We start from the raw sequence: 23,646 nt of genomic DNA, 5'->3' as shown, positions 1-23,646 counted from the left end.
CCAAGGCTCTCATTATTTCCATTGGCCTCTAGAATCAGATTATTTACCCATCTACAAGTTGTTTCCATTAATGAGGAAGCAATGTAAAGCATACTATGAAGGAAGGCCTTCGGTAAATGCAAGACTTCCAGTGTTCGAATTCTCATACTTAGCATTCGAACACTGGGGGGGGGGGATAATACACGACAAGGTACTAAAAGTGTTACGAAGACCGATGACTGTTAGAACCAGAATCAATATCTTATCAGGATCGGGGATTGTATGATCAACCTCGTAGAAATACGTTGTACAAGTTAGCTACACGTATTGGCAGCTTTATTTACTTAAGCAAAAGAATATTTATGTAAATGTACTTTTATAGATAGAGGGAATAAATCAAAGTCCTTCTATTTTTATCTTATTTCTTGTCCGAATGATAAGTTAATGTGTTTTATCATTTGAAAGTTAATAAAAACTTCAAATGTTTATGCCGTAATGAACAAGAAACGTCCTCTTCAAGAACACCATAAATATAAGGGCCCTCTCTTATGAAACCCTCTTAGTGAAGGGTAGATTCCGGAAGTATTTATGCCCAGAATCAAAAGCTATCAGATGTAAAAAGATTCCCAAATCATTGCACAATACTTAAGCAAAAGGTTCTTTTATTAATTAAAATTCCAAAATTAGTAAAAGGTTATGGCATAATTACAAAAAGTAAAGAAAAATATATACATCAGTTTTTGCTGCCAGAACCCGAAGGGAGAGAAGAGTCTTCGTTTTCTCTATTAGAAAAAGGGTGTTCCGTTTCCGGTTCGAGGCCATATCTTCTTCAGTTTCTCGTTCGGTTTCCGAATACTCAGAATTAGTATTCGAAGAATCAGAAGCAACGGGCCGAGCAGGGAGGTTCTCATGAGCAGTTGTCTCCAGCTCCTGGCCTTGGCAACGCATTGGTCAATATTTGCAATGCCTTTTTTGGACTCCTCCAGAGTCTTCCTCATCGCATGGTACATGTCTTAAGCTTCTCGAAGACAATATAATCATCCTGATCTTGGAGTTTGGCTCAGAGTTTTTCAATCTTCGCTTGAAGCTTTTCATTTTCGGCTTTAATAATGCTAATTCTAGAATCAAGATCAATATTTGTTGCGGCATGAATTTGATTCTACTCCATGACTCTCTTGAGACTTTCCTCCATCCTTGCTCTTTGATCCACGGAAGCATTGGCCTCATAATTTTTGGAGCGTAAGTTAGCTTCCAAGTTATTAACTTGCTCCATAAAGGCATACTCGTGCTTGGCAGTCGCAATCACGGTGTCATGAAGTTCAACCCACTTAGCCTTTACTTCCTTAAGGTTTTTATGTAACTGGTCATCTTCATGGCTGTGAGCCATTCTATCTTGCTAGGACTGCTGCAGCCGAGCCTCGAGGTCATCCATTTGAGTGATTAGCCTCCAACACTAGGAGGTGCTCGACAAGCTGATTCTGTTCGGCTAAAGCTGATCTCGTTCCGAAGTAAGCTCTTGCGTGTCCAAAATCAATATTTGCAGGCCCTCAGAAGCAAGAAGATGGCCTGAAAAACGTTATAATTAAAGTTATTAATGCAAAGTATAAATTGAAAGAAGATGGAAGGAAGTCAGATTGTTACTGTTGACGGTCAATTTGGACCCTCCTTTTAAAATTAATTAATTTATACTTATTATTTACAATAATTATTTTCAAAGTATTTTTCAGTAATAAGTATCTATTTTTCACAAATTAACCAAGCATTAGTTTTAAAATTAATCATACAGTATTAACATTATGTAACTAAAATATTATTTACTATTTTTGAGATTATTAAAATACTTTTTATACATACGACATATAGGTTCTATAATTAATTTGATAAATTACTTCTTAAAATAGTTAATTAGTCTACTATTTCAATAATTTAAAATTAATGTCCTAGTGAAGTATTTTTACAAATAATCAATTAATAAATAATTAGTAGTATTTAATAATTTTCTCATAAATTTTATTGAAATTATTAATTTTATTTAACTTAATTTCAAAATTGATTAAAGACCAAAAGGCCACAATTGCAATTCTTGAATCAAATGTAAAATGGCCATCTTTTAAATTGGTTCTGGCCCGAATCGCTGAGTCCGGTCCAAAAATACCCAGTCCAATAACCCCTCATTCTCCACTTTGGCAATCCATATCACTCCTATTAGACCAATCGGACCTCGCCACATCACTCGTTTCAGTCACCCACAAAAGAAACACAAAACTATCTTGGCCATCCATTCCATAAATCAAAGGCCTACAATTTTAACTCTGTTCTCTTTATTTTTAATACATCTCCAGATCTAATCCTACCCATCCAAAATATAACAATCCAACGGCTACGAAATTTTCTTCGAAAATCCTTTACCGTTGATCTAAAAAATCAACGGTCCAGGTTAACCCCCCTCATTCTTAACCTAGAGAAGCCCCTCAATCTCTCAAACCCTAATTCAGTTGTAACTCTCACAAGCGCCTCACTTTTCCTCTTTCGTCTTCTTTTCTCTCAAATCGCCATGAACAATCAATCAACAAAACTTGCACAAATCTGTGCAAGGTCACGAAACCCTTATCAAATCATCCTTTCTTGCTTCATTATCCATAAATCTCACTGACTTTCCCTTTTGTTCGGCAAATCTGAAACGCCAGGAATCGGATCTTTGAAATCGAAACACCATTCTGTCTTTGCTCTCAAATCCAACTGGCAGTGTCAAATTGCCTCATCCCTAGGCTATGAAGTCAGAGATCATATTTTTGCTTTCATTGATTAAGTTTCAAAATCCCCCAATCCGAAACCCTAAGCTAATCGGTGCAATGTCAAATCCTTAGGGATTCTTTGTACTATATCAAAATTGGTGGCATGCATATCCATTTTAATGTACCATCATCATTATTCTTGGTCCAGAGGTCAAGCCCAGAGACCTCTAGACATTGGGCCTTTATCCGATGGATTCCTATTCTCAACGGGCAGTCCTCCTCTCTCAGGTACAAGTTATCTTTACTCTCACCACTGTCATATTTGTTTTCACTTGAGTATGCTCACATCATCTACTACTCGTCATCTTCCACTATCTTAGTTTGAATCCTAATACCCTATGGCATTGAATGCCACTATAAATTAGGCTTTAAATGCTCTCACCTAACAAAGATAACCTAAGACCTAACACTGAAGAGATACACATAAAAAAAACTGTGAAGTTTAGCCTTAGGTTTCTCACTGTTTTCTTTTTCCTTTTTGCTGAGTATTGTCGCTGGTCCAAATTTGAGTGTTCTGGGATCTTAAGCAAATGAAAAGAGCTCTCGTTGGTTTGCTACCCTCAAAAAGGTCAGCACACCTCTCTTTACTCTCTTTTGTTTCGTTTTCCTTGAATGTTACAAGCATGCTAGCTAGGTTCTGAGTATTATAATTATTTTATGGTGTTTAATATGTTAATGTTTGTGTTCTGTTTGCTTAATGGCTACTTGTGATCAGTTGTCTTGCAATGAGCCTTTAAATGATGATTGATTAAACTATATAATTGATTCCTGCTGATCTTATTTCCTGAGTTTCCAACAGTCTATATGTTTAAGTTATTATATGTTCATGTTCACACGAACCTTATAGCTTTTATTGGCATGCAATAACCTTTATCCTTGCATGTTGCATATCTGCAGTTTGTAAGCTTTTGAAGTTGAACTTATATCCTAATAACTATGATTGAATGAATCTGAAGGTGTTAAGTTTATATTCTCTATCCCTTTAAAACTTGGGCATAAATTCTAAGTGTTCATATGCCATCTTCTTTGTTTAAGTCTGTTAGACTACTGCTTCTATGGTCTTTCATTTTGTTTAGTTGCTTGTTGCTTTTGTTAACATGATCTTGTTTGAACTAAATATCTCCTTCTTCTCTCTGTAATCCTATTTTACACACATGTTATGGCTATGTCATCTTTCCTCATAATGTGATTAGGATTCTGTTCTTTTCTCTCTGTTATAAAGACTGGTAATTGGATAAACTGAACTTGACTGTTTTCTTGATTAGTCAACACCCTCAGCAACATGCTTATTTAGTATCATATCTCATATCTCTTATCTTTAGGGTCATCATGCATCTTTGAAAAGCTGGCATGCATCTTTATCTTTTAAAGAATCCAGTTACTCTGCCCTAGTTAAGTGATAACTTGTAAAAAGGAAGCATGATCATCTTTGTATCCATGTGCTAACTTAGAATTAAGTTTGAGTTAAACCTATCCTGATGCAATGTCTATCGCTTGTCTATAATTTTGCTTAATCCAACTCCCAAAACATGTAAGGATTCCTCTGATTGCATTAAGTCATTACTGACTTGAAATGTTTAAGTGGCCAATTGAATACTACATGCCCTTGCTTAGCTCCCGATTTAATATCTTGTCCAGAACTGTCCTAGTCTCTGCTTTCTTGATAATTTCAAAACCAAGTTTAATCCCTAGGCCTCATAAAGATCCTTGCTGATACTATCTGAACTTGATGATTTGTCTGAAGTCAATACCATTAGGAGTATGATGCTTAGGAATTCCCTGTTGTAATCTGTAAATTTGTGGACCTACTGAGAAAGTTGATCATGTCATAGATACCTTTGAAACCTCTATATATGATGAGTTGTTGTTTTATAGCTCTAGCTTTCCTTAGAGTATTTCTTCACTCTAAATTTAGACAGTTGTAGAATGTTTGTGATGTTTCTGATGTTCACTTGTATGAGTATCAGAATTAGATCTTTAAAATTCATGTGATACGTATGTTTGTTTGGTGATCCATTATAGATTACATGTTCTTATGTTAGGAAGGAAAGTATATTTTGTGGTAGGTAATGATACATCATTTGATTTACATTGGAAGGGCCTCATTGATATTTAAACACGTAAAGAAAATATGTTGTTAGTGTTTAAGGGTATTTGGGAGTGGAATTCGACTCTAGGTTGGACTACCCTCCCCGGCACAAGCATTGCCTTGGGCCTCGAGTCCCTTGGAAACTTTGAAGTGTCTGGGATCCAAAGGGAGCATCAACCTTGAGTGGAGCTTCCTCCTTAGCCCTTAATTCATTGACACATTTAATTCTTTGGGAGTTTATTATTTAATGACAACAAAAGGTTTCCAATATGAATTATTTGCTAAGTAAAACCACCACATTAATATAATTTCTCATAGTATTGATTATTTTCTTGTTTTAATTATTTGTTTATATACCTATCATGTGTATTTGAATATGTTGAGAATGTGGGAATATTTTTAAGGACCTTCTTTTATTATTTTGGGCATGTATACACTTGGGCTTGCTGAGTTCTTAAGAAACTCAGGCCCAACCGGCTTTGTTGCATCTTTGAAGAGTACAGTCTTTCCATAGCCGCACCTCTCACATTGTTGGGCCTACCTTATTGAGGCCCAATTGTCAGAGTCCAGTCCTCTCTGCCTACTTCTTTCGTTATTGTTCAATATTTCCATTGCTTAGTTTACTGCCTTTGTTATTTTTTGCTTGCTGCCTTTGTTGGTTTATCATATGTTATTCTTACGTGTTTAACCCTCATATATTGGATTATGTATTTTTCTTTCATGCTATAGTATTGCATGAAATATAGGTAAACCTTAACTAATGACTTAAAAGGAAATATCTAGCAATTAATCTCCGCCTCATGTTAATTTTAACTTGTTCATCTTGCACACTCACCTTTTTCTTAAAGATTTTTGAAGCTCAGGTCCTTAATCAGAATGACAACCCGTTTTTTCAAAGAAAATAGGAAAGAATCACAGATTTTCGCTAACAAGGAATGAAATCAGTTTTTTTAAGGCAGTAGCGAACGATCACCCAAATGAATTTTCAAAGACTCACATTCTTCAGAATTCTAAGAAAAATCAAGGTACATTTTAAAAATCACTTTCCTACAAACATCTTTCAAAAATTACATTAGCATCTATTCTTCAACGTGTTTTTTTAACAATTACAAGCTTTAAAATATAAATCACTTTCAAAATTCTCTCAGCCTCCAATACTTTTTTTTATAATATAATCCCCACACCATTTTAAGTCTTACACATATACATTCCCTTTAGTATATAGTGAGCCTTGTCTTAGTAATAATCAAGCATAGTGTAACTGAGCACTTAAAATTAGTCTACATCCTATGGAGCTACCTCATGTAGATTTTAAGGGGTACCTAACACCTTCCCCTTAGAAGAACAAAAACCCTTACCCGTAATCTCACTGGTTTGCAGACCTGTAATGAACATAACTTAATAACTGAATAGGTGCCCTAATATACCATTAAATATTAGATGGCGACTCTTTTTCATCAACAACAGAGAAACTACAAGTTGAATCATGTCTTGACTAGTACAAAATAGGGTGCAACAGTTACCTACGCCGAGCACTTCGTGCTATTATTTATTAGACACTCTGCAGAAAGGGAGTCCATTTTTCTCCAGTCTTTTTTGAGGCTAGTGGTTTCAGATAATTGGCAAGCTCCACCGTCTTGGAAAGTATATGGCATTCATTAGAAACCGAAAGAATGACACTTCATTTTCTATGAGGGTCCTGAGTGGGTGCCGAGTAAGTACTTTCCAGATTTCCATGGTCAGGTGATCGAGGAGAAGGAGCACTTTTCATTTGTTCAACCTGGGCCGGTGGAGAAGAAACAACTGGTGTAGATGGAGAGGTAATTATTATCGCCTCAGAAGTTGATAGTTGGAGGAAGGATAGGAATTGAACTCCTTTGATTAGAAGTAATTGTGGGAATTCGAAAATGAGATGAAGCGTTTTCAGCCATTTCCATTTCCCCCCAGAGTTCTTGAACTTTTTCTGTTGGTGGAGTTTGAAGCTCTCCCGGCTGAGCATCCGGTTGAGTTGATGAAGATCTTTTTCTTCTTTGAAGGGGAGCTTCTTCATCATCATCCCCTTCTTCATCAAGGACCATTGTGGTCGGTCCGATTGGTGTTTCTTTTACTCTCTTCTCCTGAGTCCCAGCCGAGGAGATAGGTTTCCTTTTTGGTTTCTTGTTTTTGGGTTGAGGACTCCGGGAGAAGGCACCTTCATGGAGGCGCATGTAGATTCACGATCCCTCCTCCGGTTAAGGGCATTTTGCAGTACTCGTTCAGCTTCTACTGGGTCATCGAGAGCCTTGATGTCGGGGCAAATGACAGATCCCTTCGGAAGTCCTATGTGATACAAGAAGATAGTTAAATTGTTTCTAGGATATATTGAAAGATTGAAAGAAAGAAGAATTTTTATTTACCATGGTTCTTGGCTTTCCATCCATATTTGGGAGCCATTTCTTTCCACCATCGGGATTTTTGAGTAGTATTGTACAGAATATTTTATACCCATTGGGCCAAATCTTAAACCCGTGGTGGTTTCCAATGAGTAGCTAGAAAGAGGTAAATATGAAGTTAGTAGAGAAGGAAGGTATTTTAGAGCAAGAAAAGAAAGAGGTATTCGAAGAATTACGAAGAAGATTCCATGACTCAGGGAAAATGGGTGTTATGGTCGGGATGATGTCCCTGGTAGTGATGATAATGAACCTTTGCATCCATCCACGATCAATGTCGTCATCAACGCTGGTAAGGAGGGCATGATGACCGCGTTTACTAACCTTTAGCACTCCCCCATGGAAAATCTTTGGGGAGTAGAGATTCAGCATGTGTGCGAGATTTAGGATTTCCCCAATCTCAGAGCACAATTGTCGGAGGCAAGCCACAGTACGCCACACGGAAGGCCTACTTGTGACAAACATATTTGGTACCGGTGGCAAAATTCTAAGATTATTAGGTCAATTCCTTCACCCACTCTCAAAGTGAAAGGGTATGTATAAATATACATGAACCCTGCTTTGGAGAAGGTGACTCTTTCTACCTCGCTAGGGGTGAGGATTTCAATATTGTTCCAGTTACAATCCTCCTTCACGACAGGAATACTAGGAGGACGAATGGAAGAAGGATACCTACGAACATGCTAGAATTTGTCACTTTTGAAATTCACAGGTTCTTTTTGTTCTCGAAGGTCAGACTTCATGCTAAGATGAAGAGGTATGATGGTGTTTATGGTAGGAGGTTCCGAGTCAACATCGGTCTCATTTGTTTTGCTCTTCTTTGGGCCTCCACCGAAGAGAAGGCCAGAATTTCTGAAGTTAGCAGTGTTAGAAGACATGATGGTAAGAAATATGTTAAGAAATTTTATTGAGAAAGTTGAAGTTTACAAGTAGGGTTCTAAGATAAGTTGGAGAAGAAGAGGAAGTTGTAAAAATAAAGGGTAAAAATAGGGAGTAGTAGGGAAGTTATAGACGACAAAAATCATGGTCATGATTACCTTAAAAACTGGTAAAAATATTTGTTGAATTACGGAAAAACACATGTTTGGGTCATTAAATGTGAGAAGACGTACGTCCTTTCAAGTGTCAGAGGCCATTTAAGAACTTTTCCGCCAAGAAAAGAATTCTTACTTACTTCCCGGTAACACAGAGTTGTATCACCGGAAAGTAGGAAAACTATCTATATGATGTAAAATTGGTTAGTGACAGTTGGGCGAATGATGAAGTGACACGTGAAACTAAAGACAGGTGGGGCGTGAGTCAGCAAACAGCTAGCACCGGATGCAGGCATGCAACCGGTGTTGAATGAATCCCGAAGACAAAGTAACCAATAACAAAGGTTTAAAATATTGACATAGTATAACATTCAATGTACAACCGTTACAGAGAATATCTGTATTTATAGCCAACCGTTATATGGCCATCAATGCCGATTTTATTCACATTCAAGAGGAGCTTGATTTGGGGATCTTGTCTTCCAAAATAAAGCTATAAATAGGGGAATTAACATCATTTGTAGGGGGGAAATATTTTGTACACAAAAAAGGCTATATTCTGCTCTCGTTTTATATCATACTCTCAGTCTTTATTCTTGAATATTGTTCTCACTTTCTCCACGGAAAGGCTAAGTTTATAGACAGACTCGTATTTTCTTTAATTTCATTTCATAATCTTATTTTTGTTCTTATTTATTTGCTACTTTTGGGTCAAATCGATTTATTTATCTATAAATCATGCTATAAATTCAATTGTACCATTTTACGGGTAAACAAAGAGCATGGCAGTGAGGTACCCCATTATATGGTTCGGAGGCTATTCAGGTGGGTGAGTTTGAGGGTAAATAGTTAATTGGGCGATTTAAAATTGTCCCACGTGTCCTTAAGAATGAATTTGCTAGATATAGGTGTAGAAATATTAAAATGGATAACGATAGGGTAGAAAGCAAAAAATAGTATAACAAATGGTACCTATAACTAAGTTTCGATAGTATAGGATCTAGAGCTTGTTTGGTTAAGATGGACGAAAGTAGCTGATGAACATCGAGTGTTGAAAGACACTTTTAAGTGCTGAAACTGATTTTGTAAATAAATAGCTACGTGTTTGGATAAAAGTGCTGAAACTAATAATATAAGAAAAAAAGTGTTGATAAGAATTTTTTTTTGTTAAAAAGACTTAAATGCCCTTAAAATTGTTACACAAATAAAGAACTATTATTGCAACATATTTGATTCTAAATTGTTTCAAATACAAATTATTTCATGTTTCAGTTTATTATTTAGTTCTAAATTTATTAGACAAGATTATTTTATATATATAAATCATAATTATTGTATGATAAACTAACATACAATAACTAAATATTTGACTAAAGCTTGTTAGCAAAAACACGTGTACAAATATTCGCGTAGAATAAATAAGTATTCAAGTTCTTTTTGTTTTTAATTAAAAACAAACTTAAAGTACCAATATAAAATCAATAACTGCAAGGATTTTGTAATAACAATTTTTTCTTTTTCTTTTATCCAGATAAAAAAAGAAACAAAATATAATGTAAAACTTGAAAGAAATATTTTTCTCCATCAAGAAGGAAAGAGAACGATGAAAGGTTCAAGAATCAGCAAAATATACTTGTTTTTGGCTATTAGGATATAATGAATACTTCATTGCTTTACTCATGGCAATCACCACCGATGATGTTTGTTTTAATAGTTAAAGACTTAGGAACTTACCAATTTTTTTTTCTCTGGCACACAAAATTCTTCATTATACAACATCATGCAAAAGAATTGTTAACAAATAAAGGAAATTTCCTGTTAATGGCAAGAAAATCCATATTACTGTTAATGGTTGAGGAGGTGACAGAAGTATTCCTGGGTCTCGAAAAATCGGTGACGGAATAAAGTCAAGGTCATGGATATGGAGAGAGGGACGCCGAAGTTTTGTGTTTAGGAATGGTGTTTTAGGGATAAAATAGTAAAAATGTTGGTCAAAGCAAAAGTGCTTATAAGCTGAAAAATTATAAGCTGGGGTCCGGATCAACTTATGATTTTTGATTTATTTTGGCTTATAAGCACTTTTGTTTTTTTTTTCAAATGCGTAGATAAACCAAAAAGTACTTATAAGCCAGTTTGACGAGCTTATAAGCTTTGACAAACACCCTTCTAGTCCTTTTTCGTTTGTTGAATTAAATGGGCTATGGGACAAGGTCCCTGGGGAGGTTCTCTGGAGATGCCTGGAGGTGAAAGGTGTGCCGGTAGCGTACATTAGGGTGATAAAGGACATGTATGATGGAGCAAAGACTCGAGTTAGGACTGCGAGAGGTGAATCAGAGCATTTTTCGGTTGTAATGGGGTTACACCAAGGATCTGCGCTCAGCCAGTTCTTATTTGCCCTGGCGATAGACTCTCTAACACACTGTATTCAAGGGGAGGTACCATGGTTATGTTGTTCGTTGATGATATAGTTCTGATTGATGAGACACAAGGCAGCGTTAACGAGAGATTGGAGGTTTGGAGACATGCCCTTGAGTCTAAAGGTTTCAAGTTGAGTAGGACGAAGACCGAATACCTGAAGTGCAAGTTCAGCGACGTGACGGGGGAAGAGGACGTGGATGTGAGGCTTGACTCACAAATCATCCTCAAGAAAGAAAGTTTCAGGTACCTTGGGTCAATTATCTAGGGGGATGAGGAGATAGACGAGGATGTCACTCATCGAGTAGGGGTGGGGTGGATGAAATGGAGATTAGCATCTGAAGTCATGTATGGCAAGAAGATGCCACCGAAAATTAAAGGTAAGTTCTATAGAGCGGTTGTTAGACATGCTATATTGTATGTGGCTGAGTGTTGGCCAGTCAAGAAGTCTCATATCCAGAGATTGGAAGTAGCAGAAATGAGGATGTTGAGATGGATGTGCGGGCACACTAGGCTGAATAGGATTAGGAATGAGGTTATTCGAGAGAAAGTGGGTGTGGTTCCCTTGGGCAACAAGATGAGGGAAGCGAAGTTCAAATGGTTTGGGCACGTGTGGAGGAGAAGCCTTGATGCCCCGGTTAGGAGGTGTGAGCGGTTGACTTTGACGGGCGTAAAAAGAGGTAGAGGGAGGCCTAAGAAGTATTGAGGCAAGGTGATCAAGCAAGACATGGATCTTGATAGGAAGATGTGGAAGTCGAGCATTAGGGTTGAAGGGTAGGGGTAGTCGAGCGTTTTTCTTCTTTATTCCGGGAGTGAGACTAATCTGATAGTGTTTTGTCTTAGTTTGCTAGTGGTGTATATTGTGTTCACATTATTTTTCCATTTTCATAGTATTGTGTTACTAGTTACGATTTTTGTTATTGCCTTTCCACCTATTTTTCGTCTCTTACTATGTTGATATTGTATTATCTCTCTGATTGTTGTTGATAGTAAGGATCTATTATCTCTGTTCGCCTTTTGAGCCCGGGGTCTCCTGGAAACAACCTCTCTGCTTCTTCGGGTTAGGGGTAAGGTCTGTGTACACCTACCCTCCCTAGACCCCACTTGGTGAGATTTTAGTGGGTTGTTGTTGTTGTTGTTGTTGTTGTTGAATTAAATGGGCTATGGATTACTACATTATTTAGAAGAATTATTCATTTGATTTTTTTTCCTTTTCCACAGAAACTTAATATTATTAGCGATGGTAGTCTCAGCCCAAGGATATTAGGTGAATTCGATTTACCATAATAGTTAGAATTGAAATGTTAGTGAGGTTTTTGATAATGTGAAGTTTAGAACCATAATAGAAAGTTATTAAATTCTTAGCCGAGAAAGGTTGGCGGCTAAATGACATAGAGGGTGTTTGACTAAGCTTATAAGCTGGTCAAACTAGCTTATAAGCACTTTTCGCCTTATCTATGCATTTGGTAAAGTTAAAAGTACTTATAAGCCAAGTGCTTATAAGTTAAAAATAAGCCAAAAGTCATAAGCTGGTCACCCTCAGCTTATGAATTTTTAGCTTATAAGCACTTTAAGTTTGACCAAGATTTTTACTATTTTATCTTTAAAATATTCCTTTTTAGAACAAAACTCCTACATCGATAATCATTGACTATTTAAGATAAACGAATCCTCTATTCCTTTGCATATTCGTATCAATGTAACTGTGTATTAATCTTTGAACTGTATATAATAAATGATGAGGACATATCAATTTTTTGGTGTATTGCTTTCTAAGTATTGTGGTGATGAAGACAATGTTTGTTTCTCTTCAAATATTTTGTCCTATTTAGGTTTATTTTTTACTGAGAAACTTTTGTCAATTTATTAATTATTATAACTTATGATTATATGCTTATCATAAAATAAATTATATTTATCATAAAAATTATCTTATCTAAGCATAGTTGTATTTAAAATAAAATGACAAATAGAATATTTTGTATTTGAATCGATCTAGAATCTAAAATTTTGAAAAAATTACGTCCTTATAAGTGTAAACAATTATAAGGTTATTTAAGTCATTTTAACAGAAAAAGAGCTTATCGGCATTTTTTTATCAAATACTGCAGCAACTTATTATCAATTTCAACACTTGTATCCAAACACGTAACTGCTTATTTATAAATCAGTTTCAACACTTAAAAGTGCTTTTCAGCACCTAATGCTTATCAGCTACTTCAAATCAATTAATCCAAATGGGCTCTAGTTTTTTTACGTAATTAAATAATTTTTTAACTGAAAACAATCAATTGAACCCTTCATTACGCATAGCTTTGCCACTAGTTGTTACCACCAAATATAGTGTGTTTAATTGTGTATCACAATTCACAAACACAACTTATTAAATGGATCGCAAAAATAGACAATGAAATTAGAAAAGAGCAAATGGGTGTTTATACACACGGAATGAGTTTGGTGAATGTCTTTCTCCTTGGGCTCTTGGCATATACTATCACATAAGGAGGAGACGGTTGGTTTTGGTGATAAGTTCATCTACTTTCAACCTATGAATCGAATGTTATGTGGTGAAGGAAGAACCAAAGTTAGATGAAAATAAATTAAGAAAAAAAAAACAGAAGCGGGGGTCGAAGAGGAATCTATGTAAAATTTAATTTTAATTTAAGGAATCTTGATAGATTTCTTATTTTTAGAGCGTGTAACAGAGTCCAAAAAAGAACTACCCTATTATTTGGTAAATAGTTTATATTTATCCTCTGTCCATTTATCGATCCAAAAACACACACCACGTGTATCTATCGGTCCAAAAATACGCACAACGTTATTTTCTATAAAACTACCCCTACGTTTAACAACAACCAATGTGGGCCTTCAAATTAATGTGTTTGGCTTATTTTGACAGGGCAACATGGCTCTTTCGTCCAGAAACCAAACATGGATCTAATATTCATCTCATTAACCGAATCCGACCTTATTTATTTGACCCGTCTTATAATTTTCTGTTTTTTTCTTTCTCTTTCCTCCTTATCATCCAACACACCCACTTCCACCCACCTAAACCCCCTTCTTTCCTCCTTGAAAATCAAACAACAATTGCAGCATCCTTCAATCCACTCACCCTTTTTCATTATTTTCAGTTTACTTCTTTTATTTATCACTTCACAAACCACTGCCTCACATCCACCACCGCCGCCGCACTCTTAAACACGCCGAGACACTCTCGTTCCAACTCACTTTATATTATTAGCGTAGCTACTAATTTCAAATTTCAATAAATTATATACCCAATTCATCGGGTCTCCGACTTTTTATGACGGGTAAAGCCCACTAAATTTACAGTCTTTTTCTCTGTCAAACTCGACCCAATTTCGTAGGCTCTCTACACCTCTTTAGCTAATTCTAACCAAAATCCATTTTTTCTTCTATCGAAATCTCAAAAATCCTTTTTCTATTTTTGACCCTTATCCACAATTTCGCTCAACACCAAGAATCTTAAATAACGACGAGGTTGATGGAAAATATTACATTTTGGTAAGTAAAGAAGAGTTTTTGCAATAATTAAGGGACATGAGATATTGGAAAATTACTTTTTATATGGGATGTAACGACCCGACTGGTCGTTTTTCTTTCTAGATTTCCGTTTTCCTATTTAAGATTATCCGTATGTGCTTTTACTATTTTATGACTTGCAGTGATGGTTGGTTTGGTTTTAGAAGGGTTGGGGTTGAATTTGAAACATTTAATTCCATAATAGTGGCATAAGGTGGCTAAGTTTGACTTGAGTCAACACTTTGAGTAAACGATCTCAGAATCGAGTTTCGAAAGTTCCAATGGGTTCGTATGATGATTATGGACTTGGTCGTATGTTCGGATCAAGTTTCGGGTGGACTGGGAGCGTTTCACCGCTTATTGTTGAAAATTGGTGTCTTGAAGGTTTTAAAATTTTTTAAATTTGATTTGAAGTAGACTTTAGTTTTATCGATGTCCGTTTGAGATTCTGAGCCTTGGAATAGGTTCGTATTGTGATTTTTGACTTGTGCGTAAAATTTGGCGTCATTCCGAGTTGTCTAAGTATGTTTCATCGCGTTCGGAGTTGGTTGAAATGCGTTTGAAGTTTAGAAGTTGATTAATTTGGTTATGAGATGCAATTCTTCGTTCCGAAGTTAGTTTATGTGATCTGCGGCTTCGAGTAGGTACGTAGTATGTTTATGAAATTATTGGTATATTTAGACGGGGTCCCGGGTGGCTCGTGTGTATTTCGGACCACCCGAAGCAAAGTTAAAGTTAGCAGAAATTGCTCTTGTGCTTTGCAATCGCAAAGAAGGCTGGTGAGGAGCCTGAGATTTTATTCTTCGCGAATGCAAGGAGGGCCATGCGAACGCGATGTAGGATCTGGTTCCTCTACGCGAACTTGGATCCTACCTTTCCGAACGCGAAGAAGGGATGGGTTGAGTTGGGCTGGAAGGCTATTGCCTTCGCGAACGCGTCTGGGGGATCACGAATGTGGAAGGCTGGGAGATGGTGCTTCGAGAACGAGACCAGTCTGTCGCGAATGCGAATGGCATTTTTGGTCAGCCAGAAGAGTTGGTCTTCGCGATAGCGAGGGCGTTCGCGAAGAAGAAATCCCTGGGCAAACTACTTTTTATTTCGGGACTTATCCCATTTCTCTCAAATTTTTACTTGGTTTGGACGAATTTGAGAGCTCTATTGAGAGGATTTTCGTCAACATCAGAAGCTAAGTGAATTCTACCAATTCTTAAGTTAAATACATGGATTGTGGGTAGTTTTTAACATAAAAATTATGGAATTTTGGGATTTTTTTTAAGAACCTAAGGTTTGGTAAAAATGCAATTTGACCAAGAAATTGAGAATAAGTTAAAAATTTGAGTTCGTAATGTCATGGTTAACGTTTATCTTCGAATATTTCCGGAATCCGGGCACGTGGGCCCGGAGATGACTTTTATGGACTTTTTGAATTGGGTTGAGAAAGTACTCTAATAGATGAATTATGAACTTTTGAGTATATATTGATTAGTTTGTACGACTTTTGACTAGTTTCGAATTGCTCGACATCGTTTGGGGACCACTAGTGAGGTCTTAGAGCCGAGTCGTGAGCTTGAAAGCGAGGTAAGTCTCTTGCCTAATCTTGTAAGAGGAAATTATCCCCTTAGGTGTATAAATTATTGCGTGCTACTTGTTGTGGATGCTACATACGCACGAGGTGGCGAGAGTCCGTACGTAGCTATATTTATATTTATGTCCAAGTAGACATTGATTCACATCATGCCTTAAATGTGCTATTTGTATTAATCTTGTACATTTAATTTTTTTAATTTATGACTGGGATTGAGACTAGAATAAAATATTGGCTGAGTCTCTTACTTTGAAAAATATAAAATATTTGATGAACGGTAGTTCCGTGTCTTCTCGACTCGTATGTATTTTTTGCGAGCGAGAGAGTTTCTCTACTCTTATGGGATCAGGTTGTTCGTCTTGACAGGATTACAAAGTATTCTTATGGGATTGGGCTGTTCGCCTCAGTAGTGTTGTAAATTATTCTTATGGGATCGGGGTTCGCCTCAGCAGTATTGTGAGCTATTCTTATGGGATCAGGCTGTTCGCCTTGGTAGGATTATGTAACACTATTCTTATGGGATCAGGTCATTCGCCTCGCCATTATTATATAACACTATTCCTATGGGATCGGGCCGTTTGCCTCGGCGGACTCGTACGTAACACTTGAGATTTGATTTGGTATTGATATCAGTTGATTTTGTGCCTTCGAGGCTGGTTATGCCATTTTAGTGATTTCGTAATAATCCATGTTTGGAAGTTTATTATTAAAGCTTATTTGTTTCGTTGTTACTTGTTGTGTTTCATGTATTTCTACTTTATGTATATGATTTATTGGACCACTAGTAAGTGTTGATGTGGACCCATCATCACTGCTTCTCCAAGGTTAGGCTAGATACTTACTGGATACGTATTGATTTACGTACTCATACTACACTTCTGCACTTATTGTGAAGGTTTACATTTCTGGTGGTCTTTTGGGCGCAAAGGCGCAACTATTGCAGGGACTTTACAATGAGTTACATTCTATATAACGATCCGCACTTATCTTATTTATTGTTCTGTCTATTTCATTTTAGATAGTGGTTGTAGTAGTTTTGTATATTCCCTAGATTGCTCATGCACTTGTGACACCAGATTTTGGGGTCTTCTAGTGGACTTTCATACTTGTATTTATTATCATTATCGCTATGCTTTATGTACTATTCGTACTCGTTATTTTGGTAAAGTAGTACGTATGTTCCCATGAGTTCTATATTTAATTCTATTTATCTAATAAATTTTTTCTAAGTTTAAAAGTTAAAAATGGATAATTAAATTGGAGGTTTACCGTTGGCTTGCATAGCAGCAATGTTGGGCGTCATCACGATCTATTATGGGATTCGGGTCGTGACATGTGAATTATATGTATATACCGAAATAAGAAATTAGAGGTCAAATGGATAAAGATTTATGGACAGAGATGAGTTTTATGGCGGAGAGAAGGGGGTAGGGGGTAGGTGGGTGGGAGTGGGTGATTTGGGTGATAAGGAAGAAAGAGAAAAAAACTAGAAAATTATGGGGCGGTGTCAAATAAATAGGGCGGATATATTATACCCATATGTATGAAGTGAAACCAAGAGCCACGTTGCCCCATAAAATGCTGCCAATGCATTAAAAATGGGCTCCATATCTATTGTCGTTAAACGTAGGGATAATTTTATTAATAAAAATAATATGGTATATGTTTTTGAAGTGATAGAAGTAAATGTAAACCATTTAACAAACAAAAAGTAGGAAATTAATATTTCCTGCCAAAATCGTGCCCACACAACTGCTACGACCAAGGAAGACCTATGGCAGAGAAGGTAGAGACCCACCTCTCCTTTCCTTCCTTTTCCTCTTCCCTAGTGATTCTCAACAAAATCACCCGCTCTTAGTCCAAACACGAAACACCCACGTAGTAGGAAAGAAGAAGACCTTTTTCTAATTCTTGCAGGTTTGATGATTTCTTGCAAACTTCCTCTTTCTTATATGTAGTACTAATAATCTTTATTCTTCTTTTCTTTCTTGGTTTTCATAACAAAAATCCCAAAGACAATCCAAGATTAATCCCATAGAGGGTTATTCATCCCATGAGAACATTGTGTCCAAATTTGGACAACGCAGATAGGCTGGAGACAGTTTTGGAGGTCCCCATACCAGAGGAGATGTTTAACAATATGGGTAGCAATGCTGCCTTACAATGGCGGAATATGCGCAATCTTATGAGGGTTCAAAGTGCAGACATGTATTCTTCTTCTTCTCATCATGCCGTTGTATCAAGTAATTATCAATTCATGTTCTTGTTTAAAATTGTTGGCTCTGCTCTTGTCCCTTTTCGAGTTCAATTGGACCATATTTCTGATAACATGCATGTTAGGGATGGTTCAATGGTAAGCACTTTATTCCTTGTTTCCTTTTCTTACTGAACATTCTTGAATGCGATTAAATCTTAAAATTGGGTAGAATCTAAAATTTTTCCTTGGGCAGATGTTCTTGTTCAACTCATTAGATATGAATAAGATTCAAGGAAAAAAGACAAAAGGAAAGATGATTTGTTTTAACTGATTTAGATTTTACTTTGAAAAACTATATATGTTGAACTCGTAACTCCTTATGGTCATCAGGAGGGTTCTACTGCTAAATACATAGTACAACAATATTTGGCAGCATGTGGAGGGCAAGGAGCGTTAAATTCACTTAATAACATGTGTGCAGTAGGGCAGGTGAAGATGGCTACATGGGACATGCATCAAAGTGGTTGTAACACCAACTCGAAACGCCATTGTGAGGTTGGAGCCTTTGTGCTTTGGCAGAAGAACCCTGACTTGTGGGTTTTAGAATTGGTTGTTTCAGGTTGCAAGATAAGTGCAGGAAGTAATAGGAAGGTTGCTTGGAGTCAGTCTTCCTCTAGTTCTAATGCTTCAAAAGGTCCTCCAAGATCCCTTAGAAGGTTTTTCCAGGTACCCTTTTGCTGATGAAAGTGTTATCAAATGAGAATATTTAACATATTTTCGTTGCTTACATAGACATCATTTATGTAATTAATTCATGTCTATAGTCTTTGCTTCAACAGAATGGCGACACAGTTGGCACAACCAAATGCAATAAAATAGAATTCTTTAATATATTTCGGTTGCTTTCCTAGAATGCATGCATAATTTTGATGGCAAAGTAAATCATATAATTCTAATGCATATTCATGACTTTTTGCATGATCATCCAACAAAATATAATTTATGTGCTTAAAATGACTTTAAGGGTCTTTCAAGTGTGAGTTCATGTATTTCGATGTGTGAGTTTATGTATTTCGATGAACAGGGCTTGGACCCTAGATCAACGACCAATTTGTTCTTGAATGCTATTTGCGTTGGAGAAAAGACTATTAAGGATGAAGAATGTTTTATTCTAAAACTAGAATCAAGCATAGACATGCTCAAGGATGAAAAATGTTTTGTCCATCACACAATATTGGGATACTTGAGCCAAAGGACAGGTCTTCTGATTCAATTTGAAGACACAAAATTAGTAAAATTGAAGTCACCAAGGGGGGATAGCAATGTCTTTTGGAAAATAAGTATGGAAGCTATGCACGAAGATTATAGTACATTGAAGGTATCAACATTGCTCACAGTGGGAAGACTGCAACAATAATTTACAGATATGGAAAAAACATAGACTATAGAGAAAAGATTGAGGTGACTTGGATGATTGAAGAGATTGATTTCAATATATCTGGTTTGCCAATGGACTGCTTCTTGCCTCCTGCTAGATTTGAAGAGCAAGGAATGGGTTGCTGATGTGACATATTTCCTTATATATATATATATATATATATATATATATATATATATATATATATATATATATAGGTTATAAGTCGATGTTTTCTTGTCAAGAATATTTCAGGTGTATACTTATTTTTAGTTTTAACTCATGCACTCACTTAGGACTCTCCCTCTCTCTCATCACATAATTACTAGATTGTTTAATGAGGTTCTTTTTTTTTTCTTTTCTGATTGGGCTTTCTCTGTTCAGTTTTTTTGTTTTTTGAACTTACAAGCATCCTTTTGCTTTTAATATCTATCTCCCCCTAATATGCTTCTTGCATCACATTTTATCCATTTTCTTCAAACTAGAAAGATCTACTTCTACATTGACTTGTATGGGATCTATGAAAGGAAAATTCACGATTTCAAAAATACTAAAATAAGTAATTGAGTTAAACTTTATTGGTTGGCTTGCCTGACAGTGGCGTTAGGCGCCATCACGACCTTTAGTGGGTTTTGTGTCGTGACAACATGGTATCATAGCACTAGGTTCACATAGGTCTCACGAGTCATGATCGAGTCTAGTAGAGTCTTGCGGATCGGTACAGAGACATCTGTACTTATATTCAAGAGCATATAGAGTGTTAGGAAAATTCTCTTTCGTTATCTCCTATCGTGTAGTTGATATTGTGCTAAGTATATTTCTCTTATTCTCTCACAAATGGTGAGAATGCGTGCTATAGTCGTACCTGACGACAGAGGGGCTACTCCTCCGGTTGTTAGAGGTAGAGGCACAGGTAGGGCCAAAGTTCTTGTTAGAGGACGAGGGAGTCCTAGAGTTGCTTATGTAGTACCACCAGTAGATCCGGTGGAGGATCCTATTATTGAGGAGCAGGACGAGGCACCTGTAGCTGAGCCGCCCCCAACAGATTTTATGACCGCACTCAAATTTCAGGAGGCCATGGGTCGTATGCTGCAGTTCATAGATTCTATGACCCATACTAGGATATTTCCAGCGGATACAACCATACCTCAGGCGGGAGGGGGAGCACAAGCCCCTACCGTTCATGCTCTAGGGCATGTTGCTGTCGTTTATCATACGCAGGTGCACTACCTATGGGGCGGGGTTCAACCAGTTGTAGCGGTTAGACCGGAGACCAAATTGGTCACATACCGTTGAGGGGCAGAAGCGGCTGGACAGATGGACTAGGCTTCGTCCTCATATCTTTAGCGGTAAGCGGTCATATGACCCACAAGATTTCATTGACCGCTACAAGGAGAGGCTGTATAATATGGGAGTATTGGATTCTAACGGGGTGAATTTCACCACATTTCAGCTAGAGGGAAAGGCCCGTATATGTTGGCAGTCTTATCTCCAGAGCAGGCCCGCATGTTCACCTCCCTTGACTTGGGACCAGTTTACACATCTTTTCTTGGAGAAGTTATATTCCCTATTCAGAGAGAGAGAGGAGCTTCAGGGTCAGTTTGAGCGGCTCCGATAGGGTCAGATGTCTTTGACAGACTACGAGGCAAGATTCACTTATTTGTCTCGTTATGCAGCTATCATACTCCACACGGATGAAGGGATATTGCGGAGGTTCATTGTATGTTTGTTCCTTGAGATTCAGGTTTCTATGGCCCGTGAGACAGAGATGGGGACTCCATTCCTTCAGGTTGTAGAGATAGCTCAGATGATCGAGTGTATCCGCAACCAAAGTAGAGAGTTTGCGTTGAGGGATAAGTGGCCTCGGCATTTTGGTGGATTCAGTGGTGCCCCGTCCGGGGGCAGGGGTTAGTTTATAAGGGGAAATCCTAGCAGGCCCATGCATTCATCACCACAACCTACTCGAGGTGCTCCAGCGCAACCCTACTTTAGTGCTATTCTAGAGAGTACTTATCGTCCGCCAGCTATTCAGGGTTCCTCCAGTGGGTATTCAGGCTATCAGGGTTAGACTTAAGGTCAACAATTCACCACTCAGAGAGGTTGTTTTGAGTTCGGGGAGTTGGGCTATGTGAAGAGGTTTTGTCCCAAACTTTGGGGCAAGGCAGTGCAGCAGGACCATCGGCCCATGATTACTGCACCAGGACCATCGGCCCATGATTACTGCACCAGCTACTGCACCACCCTTCTGGCCAGCCAGAGGTAGAGGGAGTAGGGGTCGCTCCATAGGTAGAGGCCAATCAGGTGGCGCTCCGGCTAGATTCTATGCCTTCCCAGCCAGGCAAGAGGGAGTCGCCTCCGATGCAGTGATCACAGTTACTATTTCTATATGCCATAGAGATGCTTCAGTACTATTTGATCCAGGGTCTCCTTATTACTATGTCTCTTCTTTATTTGCTCCTTATTTGGATATATCTAATGATTCCTTGGTTATTCATGTATATGTGTCCACGCTAGTGGGTAATTCTTTCATTGTGGATTGGGTTTACTGGTCCTGTGTAGTGACTATCTATGGTTATGAGACTAGAGCGGATCTTCTATTGCTCGATATGATTGACTTCGAGGTTATCTTGGGCATGGACTGGTTGTCTCCGTAATATGCCATTCTCGATTGCCATGCCAAGACTGTTACTCTGGCGATTCCTGAGTTGCCTAGATTGGAGTGGAGAGGTTTATCTATTGGTACTTCTAGCCGGGTTATTTCTTTATTGAAGGCTCGACATATGGTCGAGAAGGGTATATTGGCCTATCTGGCCTTTGTTCGAGATACCACTGTTGAGTCTCCCTTGATAGATTTAGTGTCTGTGGTATGGGAGTTTCGGTTGTATTTCCTGTTGATCTACCAGACATGCCACCAGATCAGGATATCGATTTCGGCATTGATTTGGCACCGGGCACCCAGCCTATCTCTATTTTGCCTTATCGCATGGCTCTAGTGGAGTTGAGAGAGTTGAAGGAGCAGCTTCAAGCGTTGCTTGAGAAGGGGTTAATCAGGCCGAGTGTGTCGCATTGGGGTGCACCGGTATTATTTGTGAAGAAGAAGAATGTGAGTATGCGGATGTGCATTGATTACTACAAGCTGAACAAAGTCACCATCAAGAATAAGTACCCAGTGTCGCACACTGATGATTTGTTTGATCAACTACAGGGTGCTAGAGTGTTCTCGAAGATTGACTTGAGATCTGGGTATCATCAACTTAAGATTCGTGTTTCGAATATTTCGAAGACGGCTTTCCTGACTAGATATAGGCACTATGAGTTTCTACTGATGTCATTCGGCTTAACTAATGTCCCGGTGGTATTTATGGATTTGATGAATTATGTGTTCAGGCCATATCCTGACTCGTTTGTCATTGTCTTCATTGATGACATATTGATATACTCGTGTAGTATGGATGAGCACGAGCAATATTTGAGGATAGTGCTTTGGACCTTGCGAGAACAAACGATATATGCTAAGTTCCCCAAGTGCGAGTTCTGGTTAAATTCTATGGCTTTCATTGGGCATGTTGTATCAGGTGAGGGTATTAAGATGGATCCCAGGAAGATCCAGATAGTTCAGAGTTGGCCTTGTCTTATCACAAAGACCGAAATCAGAAGTTTCTTGGGGCTAGCAGGTTATTATCGTCGGTTTATGGATAGTTTCTCATCTATTGCAGCTCCTTTGACTAGATTGACCTAGAAGGGTGATCAATTCAAATGGTCTGATGATTACGAGGTGATCTATCAGAAGCTCAAGACTGCATTGACTACAACACCAGTATTGATTTTGCCCTCCAGTTTGAGGATGTATAATGTGTATTGCGACACTTCACGTGTTGGTTTGGGTTATGTATTGATGCAGGAGAGGCGAGTTATTGCATATGCTTCACGCCAGCTGAAGCCCCACAAGAAGAATTACCATGTACATGATTTGGAGTTTGTTGCGATAGTTCATGCCCTCAAGATATTGAGGCATTATATTTTTGGGGTGTCTTGCGAGGTTTACACCGATCACCATAGTTTGCAGCATTTGTTTAAGTAGAGGGACCTTAATCTGATGCGCATGTGGTTGCGGATGCCTTGAGCAGAAAAGCCGAGAGTAGGGGTAGTTTGGCATT

General features: G+C 37.8%; 1 protein-coding gene across 5 annotated transcripts; it reads left to right on the top strand.

Annotated features, from left to right (window-relative positions):
• The first annotated feature begins 17,551 nt into the window (after positions 1-17,551).
• On the top strand, positions 17,552-19,643 carry LOC107782173 (uncharacterized). 5 transcript variants are annotated; one of them, XM_016603020.2, is made up of 4 exons: positions 17,552-17,792; positions 17,963-18,228; positions 18,463-18,798; positions 19,157-19,643. In XM_016603020.2, exons 2-4 carry the CDS (start codon positions 18,004-18,006, stop codon positions 19,487-19,489), a joined length of 894 nt encoding a protein of 297 aa, XP_016458506.2. In that variant the 5' UTR covers positions 17,552-17,792; positions 17,963-18,003; the 3' UTR covers positions 19,490-19,643. The 5 variants fall into 5 exon arrangements, with proteins under 5 accessions (XP_016458506.2, XP_016458508.2, XP_075077797.1 ...); XM_016603022.2 differs by having other exon boundaries at positions 17,553-17,792; positions 17,963-18,083; XM_075221696.1 differs by having other exon boundaries at positions 17,553-18,118; positions 18,554-18,798.
• Positions 19,644-23,646: the final 4,003 nt, after the last annotated feature.

The sequence above is a fragment of the Nicotiana tabacum genome, chromosome 9 (assembly GCF_000715075.1).
Source record: "Nicotiana tabacum cultivar K326 chromosome 9, ASM71507v2, whole genome shotgun sequence".
NCBI lineage: Eukaryota > Viridiplantae > Streptophyta > Magnoliopsida > Solanales > Solanaceae > Nicotiana > Nicotiana tabacum.
The sequence above is the reverse complement of the archived record's forward strand: the minus strand, read 5'-3'. Positions and strand labels throughout refer to the sequence as shown.

What these genes read in the sequence shown, in the direction of transcription:
- LOC107782173 (XM_016603016.2), top strand. Translation starts at nt 17,929, where the DNA reads ATGAGAACATTGTGTCCAAATTTGGACAACGCAGATAGGCTGGAGACA. An exon ending in ATGTTAGGGATGGTTCAATG is followed by an intron (nt 18,229 to 18,462) that starts GTAAGCACTTTA and finishes TATGGTCATCAG; the next exon opens with GAGGGTTCTACTGCTAAATA. An exon ending in CCCTTAGAAGGTTTTTCCAG is followed by an intron (nt 18,799 to 19,156) that starts GTACCCTTTTGC and finishes TTCGATGAACAG; the next exon opens with GGCTTGGACCCTAGATCAAC.